The 11,239-nt window shown below is 42.5% G+C and overlaps 1 protein-coding gene across 1 annotated transcript in view; it reads left to right on the top strand.

The window, feature by feature from the left end:
- Dnajc13 (DnaJ (Hsp40) homolog, subfamily C, member 13) overlaps window positions 1-11,239 on the top strand; it is a 90,436-nt gene that overhangs the window by 66,782 nt on the left and 12,415 nt on the right. The window contains exons 35-45 of the mRNA XM_013028037.1: window positions 613-687; window positions 1,439-1,558; window positions 2,163-2,342; window positions 3,422-3,589; window positions 5,254-5,367; window positions 6,904-7,020; window positions 7,313-7,490; window positions 7,940-8,031; window positions 9,629-9,728; window positions 9,991-10,065; window positions 10,665-10,777. Coding sequence (XP_012883491.1) covers window positions 613-687; window positions 1,439-1,558; window positions 2,163-2,342; window positions 3,422-3,589; window positions 5,254-5,367; window positions 6,904-7,020; window positions 7,313-7,490; window positions 7,940-8,031; window positions 9,629-9,728; window positions 9,991-10,065; window positions 10,665-10,777 — 1,332 coding nt within the window. The remainder of the gene's footprint in view (window positions 1-612; window positions 688-1,438; window positions 1,559-2,162; window positions 2,343-3,421; window positions 3,590-5,253; window positions 5,368-6,903; window positions 7,021-7,312; window positions 7,491-7,939; window positions 8,032-9,628; window positions 9,729-9,990; window positions 10,066-10,664; window positions 10,778-11,239) is intronic.

Here is an 11,239-nt window from a genome sequence, read left to right as displayed (position 1 = left end):
CCCCCCCCCCCCCCCCCCGCCCCCCACACACACCCCTCATGGCAGTTAGCACAGTCTCTCTTCCTTTCACCTGTTAACACAAGACACATTATCGGAGTCTCTCTGTTCTACCTGAAGGTGGAGTTTTATTCAGTGACAACTGGACAGTCAGTTGAACTGTCAGATAGTTGAAAATTGGTTAAATTAGTGCTGCTTAAAAAGCTCTTTGGGAGCCGGGTGCCAGTGGCTCACACCTGTCATCTTAGCTACACAGGAGGCTGAGATCTGAGGATCATGGTCCAAAGCCAGCCAGGGCAGAAAATTTCCCATGAGACTCTTATCTCCAACTAACCATCAGAAAACTGAAAGTGGCACTGTGGCTCAAGAAGTAGAGAGCTCCCATTGAGCTGAAGAGCTGAGAGAGAGCACTCAGGCCCAGAGTTCAGGCCCCACAACCAACCAACCAAAAAAAAAAAAAAAGCTCATTGGGAATGCATTTTAAAAAGGACAAAATTTTCATCCCTTTTTTTCCTTGTTTATATAACAAACATAAATTGAACAAACATTTTAGGTACAGAATATCTTCTTGAGACTTCCAGATGGAGAATTAACGGCTCGCTTCTTCCTCTGCAGGTGTTACAGGAGGCATTTAGTCGCTGTGTGGCTGTCTTGAATCGCTCTAGTAAACCAACTGACATGTCAGTACAGGTGAGACTCAGCCCTGTGACTCTAAAAGGTTATGCTAGGCTAGTGATTCGAGTACAGCAGACTTGAGCCTCAAATGGAATTCATGAAGACTTGACTTACTGCCCCACCCTCAGCTGATCTGACTTTCTAGTCAAGCAGGTCTATGGTTGGGACCCAGGAGGAACTGAGGCTGCTGCCCTGTGCATCCACTTTGAATCTATCTTCTCAGAGCAGAGAGAACCCTTATGTCTTGGTCAGACATCTGTCATTCTGTTTCACACTTTTGTCATTTGTGGTTTTACATAGCTTCTTCCCCCTTCCTCAATTAACTTCCCTGTCTTACCTCCCCACTCTGATTATTATAAATGTCTTTTTCTTAATTAAAAAAGGTTCTTCGATAGAAAATTTATATTTGAAATTGTAGAACATGTATTTTTATGTGATGTTTTTTGTTGTTGGTTTGAGAAATTTAGAATATAGTTGAGTATTGGCTTGTGGGTTTTATCCTCTGTTTTGAAGAATTGGGGAATTCATGTGAATAAGCTGAACAAAAGCACCGTAATCAAGAGTCCAGGAAAATTCCTGTACAAAGGTTCAGAGAGTTAATATGGGAGGTTTTGAGAAAATATTAGTGAAAGAATAGAAATGCTCTATTTAATTTTTCATATACATCATTACTCTCAAATATCTGCTGATTTGATCTCCACTGTTTTAAGTAACGAATGCATCTGTGACCTGACTGCTTTCTCCCTGTCTTCTGCGCTGGCCACAGGTGTGTGGACACATAAGCAAATGCTATAGCGTGGCTGCTCAGTTTGAAGAGTGCCGAGAGAAGATCACAGAGATGCCCGGCATCATCAAGGATCTCTGCCGGGTGCTCTATTTTGGCAAGGTAAAAATTCGTGTTTGTCCTTCCCATGTCCAGTCAGCAATGGCTTTTCTTGTCACGTAGCCAGACCTCCCAAGTTATCACTAGCTGTGTACCCACAAGTGTTTCTGAGCGAATTATTTGGAGCTGTGTCGGAAAGAACAGGATGTGGAGGTATTCATCTTCGAGGCATCTAGGGCGATGGAGATGTCTCCTGCACCCTTCGCTCCTTGATCTCCTTAGAAATATTTAGTGAGAATCCAAATTCTGGTAAGATAAAGTGAAGTCCTATGCCATTGTGCAGGATGTCACTTTAAGATCCCTGGCGATTTGTTACTACCACGGTGTGCCTGAGCACTCTTTCTAGAAAAATCAAAAATCTTAGACACAAAATAGGGAAGGCCATATTCCCGGTCCTGCTAGACTTAGTAGTTCTGGAATTTTGTCCTAAGTTCACTTGGTATGATACACCTTAAATAATACACAATTGGCACTTAATTTGGAATTGAAAATGTAAGAAGTAACTGTTTTTACAGGATCAGATAGCTACTTTCCAAGCACTAACAGCCAGTTTCCCCTAGGAGCTTCTGTTTATGCCCTGGAAGGTAATTCTTACATTCTCCTTCAGAGTATTCCGCGTGTGGCTGCCCTCGGGGTAGAATGTGTCAGTTCTTTTGCTGTGGATTTCTGGCTCCAGACACACCTATTTCAGGCCGGAATTTTGTGGCACCTGCTCGGTTATCTGTTTAACTATGACTACACGCTAGAGGAGAGCGGCATTCAGAAGAGTGAAGAAACAAACCAGCAGGTGACCTGTCATTCACTGCATTGATAGTGAATTTGCGCCCAAGCCCATTAGGTTGATACTAGCTTTATGGGAAGCAAAGTATGAGCTGTTGAGGGGGAGATAAGCTGTTTACCAAGATGACTGCTTCAGAACTGGGACTTACAGGCTGGTCTTAGACTCATCATGGAGGCCAAAGTTAGCCTTGAACTCTTCATCTTCCTGCCTCACCCTCCCAAGTGCCTGACTAAAGCAGTGTATCTTAACCACTTGTTCTTGAAAGATTCAAGAGAGAAGAATTTGCAAGAGCATATGGTGGTGACATAATGTAATATATTCTTCATGTCTCAGACTCAACTTTATGATTTGTTGTGATTGTTTGTATAATAGGAAAAAGAATGCATCAGAGTATTAGAAATAGCTCCAGCAAGAACTTGAGTAGTTTTCTGCCTTCTCTCTCCTTTCTGATCAGTTGTTACTTGTTGCTCATGTTGTCAGCATGTGCCCTTAGCAGACAAAAAGTCTACCTTCCTCTCCTTACTCCTATAGGGATTCTGTAAGATAAGGCCTGGGTATGACTCCCTATATTCTGGTGATCTTTCCTATAAATATCTTCTCTTCCTTCTCCTCTCCTTCCCCTCTCCCTTCTCTTACTCCCTCCCCCCTCTTTCCTCCCCCCCTCTCCTCCCCCTCCTTCTCCCTCATCCCTACTTCTTGCCAGTCCTAGGGCTTGAACTAAGGGAGCCTAGGCGTTGTCCCTGAGCTTCTTTGTGCTCAAGGCTAGCACTCTACCACCTGAGCCACAGCACCACTTGTGGCTTTTTCTGTGTATGTGGTACTGTGGAATCGAACCCAGGGCTTCACTCATGCTACGCGAGCACTCTTACCACTGAACCACATTCTCAGCCTGAAATAAACTTCTAATGTATAAGCCAATACTGGTGTTGGGACTCCTGTACCCTATTTCTTTCTTTCTTTCTTTTCTTTCTTTCTTTCTTTTTTTCTTTTGTCTTAGAACTCTTTTCATACAGTTTTGCTTCCATTGATTTATTGTTACCTATATAAGATACATCTCTAATGTCCTGATTCTTTTTTAATAACAGGAAGTGGCCAACAGTCTTGCAAAACTGAGTGTACATGCTCTCAGTCGCCTTGGAGGGTACTTGCCTGAAGACCAAGCAACCCCAGAAAACCCAACTGTAAGAAAAAGTTTAGCTGGCATGCTGACACCCTATATTGCTAGAAAGCTCGCTGTGGTCAGTGCCACCGAGGTATGTACTGCAGAATCAGCCTGGTTTTTGATGACCACCACTGTGTGATCCTTTGGAAGTCTTAGCCACGAAATTCTGTTTATTCTGCATAGATGGTAGTGATGACAGCTCTTCAAATCTAGTCCCTGTAAACACACTTCCTGTTTCTCGGGGGTGGAGCCTCCCATAATTCTTACCACCCTTGAGTCCCAAGACACAGAACAAGGAGAATGAGCTTGGAATGGTGTTTCACAGTGGGGAGAGTACAGAAGACAGTGGACCAAGTCTGTGTCTATCTGCGCTCTTCTTAAAGGCTGTAGATTATCCCAGTTCAAGTTGAAATGTTGAAAGTAAACACACACACATGCACGCAGAGATGTCTTCTAAAAAATAAATATGGTCTTAGCAGATCTTTCAGCCTTTTTGTCCTCTTTTATGAGAATCATTGACAAAAACCAGTTTGACTTATAGCACTAAAAATTATATAATCTACAAACGGGACACTATGTACCCACTAAGGAAATTAGAGTGGGCCCAGGGGACTGTATCAAATGTTAGCCTTAGTTACCTTTGAAAGGCAGAATAATAGACTGCTTTCTCGTGTTTCCCTCTCATGATCACCTCTTACTTTTATAAGGGAAAAGGCCTCAGGTTTCCAGATTTACAGGATCTTGAGAACTTTGGCCACCTATTTGCTTTTTTAATCCTGTACCTGAGTCTGTGTTCTTGTGCAGACCATGTTTTCCAGTAGCCCGAGGAGAGGTCTAGAGTCAGGAATCTAGCTCTGGTCTGCTTGGACTTTGTGCTCACCACTTTTGCTGACTGAGAACATTCCCTCTTGAAATACCTGCAAGTTAGCAAATAGCTCCTGAAAAGTTTTGAGTCATTTAAAATCAAATCTTGTACAAGTTCTGCCTGAACTTAATAAGCCATTTATTTTTTTAAACTACTAGGTCTTCAAGTTGTATTTTTCCTAACCTTGTAGTTTTTAAGTTATTTTGCTCTGCTGGTTATTAACCTCTTGGATACAAGATCAGGTGGCTTTGTAGCAATGTACTGTCTCTGCTTTCCTCCCCAATGTACCTGAAAATCTCTATGGAACATGGGAAGATTTTCCTCAGACATTGAAGCATCTGTCATAGTGTTAGCCTGTCTTTGAGGACAGCCAAAGAAAGGAGGGCATCATCTCTGCCCCTAGAACTCTGGCCTGTGGCCATGAAAGTGGGAACCAAATTTCCTCTGTAAATCTCACATTAACGTGTGTGTGTGTGTGTGTGTGTGTGTGTGTGTCAGGAGGTATGCCTCGCAGAGACTTAGATTTTGTTTTCAGCTATATGTGTGTAATAAAGACACTGTGGCAGGATTCTTAGTATTTACAGTGTTTCTTAAGTACTTGGAACATTTGAGTTTTCTCCATGACAGAACAGAATCAAGATGGTTGAAATCGGACTCAAATTGGAATGCCAGTTTTGCTTTTTCTGAGTTATGAGACCTGTGGCAAGTGATGTGGTTTCTGCAGGTGCAGAATGGATGATGTCAGCACCCCTGTGAGAACAACTGAGGTCCTTAATACAGTCCATCATGCCTGAGAGGCACCATTACAGTGTGTGCTGTGCACTGAATGTACAGGGAAGCCTGGCTCACTGTTTCCCCGAAGGCTACAACAGTAATATTCTGTCTCCTAGATTTTGAAGATGCTGAACAGCAACACAGACAACCCCTATTTGATATGGAACAATTCCACAAGAGCAGAACTGCTGGAGTTTCTTGAATCACAACAAGAAAGCATGATCAAGAAAGTATGTTCACATTGGACAAATTATTGAATAATTTATTCTTGTTGCCACAGCTTTCTTATTTTAATCAGTTTTATGCCCAGAGTTTTTTTTTTTTTTGTCAGTTGTGGGGCTTGAACTCGGCTTGGGTGCTGACCCTGCGCTCTTCAGCTCAAGGCAAGCGATCTACTGCCTGAGCCACAGCGCCACTTCCGGTTTTCTAGTGGTTTATTAAAGATAAGAGTCTCACAGACTTTCCTGCCTGGGCTGGCTTTGAACCATGATCTTCAGATCATAGCCTCCTAAGTAGCTAGGATTACAGGCGTGAGCCACCGGCACCTGGCTTTATTTTAGTTCTTTACTTGAGCTTCTATAGTAAGTCACACTTGCTTTCCAGCCCCAGAATGGAAATCTTCTCCTGTCCTGCCACCTTCTGGTGGGCAGGGTGTAAACAAAGAAAGACATAATTGTGAATTTATAAGGAGGGAAGGGGAGAAAGCCTGGATAGCCCATCTATTAGATGGGTAAATACTGATGACTTAAAGAAAATCGTGTTTGGCACTTTGGAACTTATTAGAGCAGTTATAACTGTCCCATGCTGAATTGTTGAGAATTTGTTTCATCTGATTTCCATGAGAGTGACTCTGGAGGTAGAAATATTTTGACGACTGCAGAGCTAAGGGGAGCAGTTCTCATGTGTGAGAGTAGACTTCATGAAGCGGCCTTTTTGTTTAGACTTCACAATTTATCTGCTGTTACATGTTATTTTAATACCACCTAAATACCTTGTGATTTCAACCTAAACCTTCCTGTAAACTGTTTTCTCCTGTTCTTTTTTTTTTTTTTTTTTGTCGGTCGTGGGGCTTGAACTCTGGGCCTGGGCGCTGTCCCTCAGCTCTTCAGCTCAAGGCTAGTGGTCTACCACTTGAGCTACAGCGCCACTTCCGGTTTTCTGGTGGCTTATTGGAGATAGGAGTCTCACAGTCTCTCCTGCCCGGGCTAGCTTTGAACCGCGATCCTCAGATCTCAGCCTCCTGAGTAGCTAGGATTACAGGCATGAGCCACCAGCACCCGGCTTCCTGTTCTTTCTTTAGCAGAAAGAATGGTCTTGATTTTTCAAGATAGCATCTTCTTTTTTTGTCCAGAGACTATTTACAAACCTTTAGAGTCATTGCATTACTTAACAACAACAACAATAACAAGAAACAGGTTTCTCAGCTCTGTCCTCCTGAAGTCTGCTAGACCAGCAGGCTGACGGTGGAGCTAGAAAAGCCCAGTGTTAGAGTTGCTCTAGTTCTAATTCCTGACCCACTTCTGTGAGCTTTAAAAATGAGTTACAATAGTTTTACTTAACGTTTAAGAGTATAATATTACAACAGTAATACCCTGTCTTCTAGAGTATAAATGTTAACATTGTCTTGAGTACTGTGATATATGCATGATACTGCATTTTTCCTGTTACATTACTAAACCTAATTGGCATAGGCTTATAAACTAGACATCAGTGGTTCCTAATCATATTTTTAACAGTCTGTTTACTTTTTTTTTTTTTTTTAACAGGGTGATTGTGACAAGACTTACGGGTCAGAATTTGTCTACAGTGATCATGCCAAAGAACTTATTGTGGGGGAGATTTTTGTTAGGGTGTACAATGAAACCCCTACTTTCCAACTAGAGGTACGCTCCCTGCTTTTTTCGTCTGATGTCTTTGACCCTCTGTTACCGGAAGCTACTATTATATTCATACTCCCTCTATATTTTGAGATACAATGCCGTTTATATAGAGTTTGGCAAAGAAACGGCTGGTCTGTTCTCTCTACCCTGCACCCATTAGAGTGTTCATAATACGATTTAATCATGCATATTCACTTGGCATGGCTTGAAGTTTTTCTCTTTTGCCGGGAAGGCTTCATTATAGATTACTAAAGAGGATATGTGTGCTTTTTAAATGTCCATCTGCTTGACTTAGGTGCCTAAAGCATTTGCCGCAAGTCTGTTGGATTACATTGGCTCTCAGGCCCAGTACCTGCACACGTTCATGGCCATCACACATGCTGCGAAGGTGGAGTCCGAGCAGCATGGAGACCGCCTGCCGAGAGTGGAGATGGCTTTGGAGGCACTCAGAAATGTCATCAAGTACAATCCAGGTGTGTGATCAAACCCAAGGACGGCAACCCCCGTGAAGTAGAAAAGCCTAGGCACTGTCCCTGAGCTTCTTTTTGCTCAAGGCCAGCATTCTGAGCCATGGGACCACTTCTAGCCTTTTCTGTTTCTGTGGTACTGAGGAATCAAACCCAGGGCTTCCTGCATGCTAGACAAACACTACCACGAAGCCACATTCCCAACCCTTTCTTTGCCTTTAAAGTTACACTGCTGCCTAAGCTCCTCCACTCACTCTGTGGAATAAATGTTTAGAAGATTATATCAGAGACATGATCAACAGCAGCAGTGCTTACCACTTTCTTTCTCTTTTTTATTCTCTCTCAATACTGGAGTTTGAACTTTGGGGCCTCACAGCCCAACTATATTGGTTCAATTTTGTAATTTAGGATATCGCCAAGACATTACAAACTAACCATTTATTCTTGCTCTCTAGGGTCTGAAAGTGAATGCATTGGGCACTTTAAGTTGATATTCTCCCTTCTCCGAGTCCATGGGGCTGGTCACGTGCAGCAGCTGGCATTAGAGGTGAGTGCCCGGTACTGAAGCATGCCGTGTTCCCTCCTACTTACTCCTCCCCATGTGAGAGTTTGCATCTTTTTTTTTTTTTTTTTTTCATTTTGCCTGTTAAGTCATAGAACTTTAAAAGTTAACTCTGATGAACAAACCTGGCACCTATCGCTGGCGGTGCATCTGCTTATGGTCACTGTCTGCCACGCATCAGTGCTCAGATTGTTTTGCATGATGCCACGCGTATAGGCTTCTTTGAGAAGCGTCAAGAGCCATAGGTCTTCAAGGATTTCCCCAGTTCCCTCTGCTGGCTGCACTCGGGGCTTTCACCCAGAGAACTGCTCCTTTCCCCTCATCTGCTCTTCCGTTCTTGGAGACTGGGCATGGAGTAAGCTTTCCAGTGAGGTTTGCAGACCCCTTGGTGTGCCGTTCACAGGCATTCCCTCGGAAAGCCAGCTGCTCCAAATCTATGGGTCTCAAGGGTCCCGGAGAAGTTGGTGACCCCTACTGTAGAAGAACAAAGTGTCTGTTCTTTTGGGATGCTGTTTGGGTTCAATTTTTCCTCTGACAGAAGTGACTCTTTGTCCAGGCAACCTAAAGGGACTAAAGGTCATTCTTCACATGATGCTTCCCATTGCAACACACGGAATTTATCACCAAGAAAACCAAATCCACCCCTGCAGGAATCATACAAGTATAGTTTTTGAATAATGTGTATGATGCATCTGAAGACTTTGATTTAGACTGAATGATTAATAGGACAGTAATAAACATAAGAGTTAGGTGAGAGGGCATCCCATGTGGAGGAAAAACACACATATTTCTGTATAGCTGAGAGATTATAGACATCTGTCTATTGCACTGGGTGTTAAAGACATTTGCTCTCTCTCTATAAAAGTAGAAGAAAGTCCCCATATTGAGGATCATTATCTCCTTGTTACCCTCTGCTACCAGTCTGTGATTGGAGTGCCATGGTTAGAAGCCATGGTTCCGGAATATGTTCTGGCAAATTCTATTTATTTATTTTTTTGTCTAAAGATCATTGTTGGTAGGGAATAAGAATGACTAATAGATAAGGTAAATGTGATCAAAGCACAATATATGCAGGTATGGACATACTATAGTGAACCCCCTTGGTATAGTTAGCATATTCATTGAGGAAAGGGTTAGTGTCAAAAAAAATCAAAGTTACCAAAGCCAATCTGTTAAAATTCCTTCTGTCATTGGCCTGCTTAAGCAAACACTGTACTACTTGAGCCTCAACCTGGCTCTTTTGTGTTTCCAGTAGGGTCTCATCTTTATGCAAGGGTCAACCTGTATCATAGTCGTCCTATTTATGCTTCCCGCATATCTAGGATGATAGTGTGCCCCACCAACACCTGGCTTTTTATTGGTTGAGATGAGGTCTAGTGCCCTTTTATCCAGTCAAACCACAGTCCTCCCAATCTTCTGAGTAGCTAGAATCTTAGGTATGACCCCGATGAGCCTGATGAAATTAAACTCTTATAAACGTTACTTTGTTTTTCACTTTTTTCATTTTTGAAAATTTTCTGACTTAGTCTGATTTAAATAGAAAATGGTATCTAAAAGTTTTAATGTGGCGATTAATTTTTAGGTTGTGAATATAGTGACATCTAACCAGGATTGTGTGAACAACATTGCAGAGTCGGTGGTTCTGTCCAATTTGTTGGCTCTCCTGCATTCATTGCCATCAAGTAGGTATATTCGTAAGAGGAATTTTAAAAACCGTAGCTTGACCGACCCTCAGAGGGGACTATGCAGAGCTCTAAAACCCTGGGCTGGGGAAATAAGCCAGGGCGTTCTCATTGTAACACAGCCACAATAACATCTGTCTTGTGGAGATTAACTGTGATACCCCATACAGAACATCTAGTTAAAGAGCTGGTGCTGAGCTGATTCTCAGTGAATGTCAGCTAACTGGTCCATGCATTCCTTGAAATGTCTTGTACTCTGCAGGTCGTCAGCTTGTTCTGGAAACTCTTTATGCTTTGGTGTCAAGTACAAAAATAATCAAAGAAGCAATGGCAAAGGGTAATGTATAGTCTTTTTCATCCAGTCATATGCAATATGATCAGGGTTTTTGTTGGTTCTTTTTGAGCTACTTTGTGCAGTCTGATGAGTTTGAAGAATGCTTTATAAGATTTTAAAAATTTAAATATCAGACTGCTGTTAGCTGGATATGGTAGCATGTCTATAACCCCAGCTACTTGAGAGATATTGAGGCAGTAAGCTCATTTGTGCCTGGGAGTTCAAGGCCAGCGTAGGCAACATAGTGAGTCCCTGTGTCCATTTTTAATAAAAAGGAAAAGCTGGGCGCCGGTGGCTCACGCCTGTCATCCTAGTTACGCTGGAGGCTGAGATCTGAGGATCATGGTTCAAAGTCAGCCCAGGCAGGAAAAGTCTATGAGACTCTCATCTCCACTGAACCACCAGAAAACTGGAAGTGGCGCTGTGGCTCAAGGGGTAGAGAGCTAGCTAGTCTTGAGCTGAAGAGCTGAGGGATAGCGCCTAGGTTCTGAGTTCAAGCCCCATGACTGACAAAAAAAAAAAAGAAAAATGAATTACAGTGCATTGTGTTGAAATAAGTTGCAGTTGGATCTGATTTTTTGTGTGTGTGTTGTCCTTTACAGGGGCTTTGATTTATTTATTAGATATGTTCTGCAATTCAACACATCCACAGGTTCGAGCCCAAACAGCAGAACTTTTTGCCAAGATGACAGCGGATAAACTGATTGGTCCAAAGGTGAGCACAGAATAAGTTCTAGGAAGAAACTTTGTTAAACCTTTTAACTTTGGAAATGTTTCATAAAGTTTGTCTGCGATATTAAGGCTGAGGAAATGATTGGAAGATCGACACACTGAAACTTGCTACATGTGTCTATATTAGTGTTTGTGAAAACGAATCGGGGAAGCCTGTGCCCAAATTGAGAAGTTGTAAGAGTGTGTGTAAAGTACAATGGTAAACTCTTCATCTCCTCCGTAGGGAGAAAATAATTTCAGGTTACAACCGAAGATAGGCTAGACATTCCCATCCAAAGATTGGCCTGTGTCAGTAGCTACCAAAGGCATTAGTGATCATTATATGATTTGTATCCTTTTTTTTTTTTTTTTTTTTGGGTCCGGTCATGGGGCCTGAACTCTGGGCCTGGGTGCTGTCCCTCAGCTCTTCAGCTCAAGGCTAGCACTCTACCACTTGAGCCATAGC

The sequence above is a fragment of the Dipodomys ordii genome, unplaced genomic scaffold (assembly GCF_000151885.1).
Source record: "Dipodomys ordii isolate 6190 unplaced genomic scaffold, Dord_2.0 Scaffold107, whole genome shotgun sequence".
Lineage (NCBI taxonomy): Eukaryota > Metazoa > Chordata > Mammalia > Rodentia > Heteromyidae > Dipodomys > Dipodomys ordii.
This window is presented reverse-complemented; position numbering and strand designations above follow the sequence as displayed.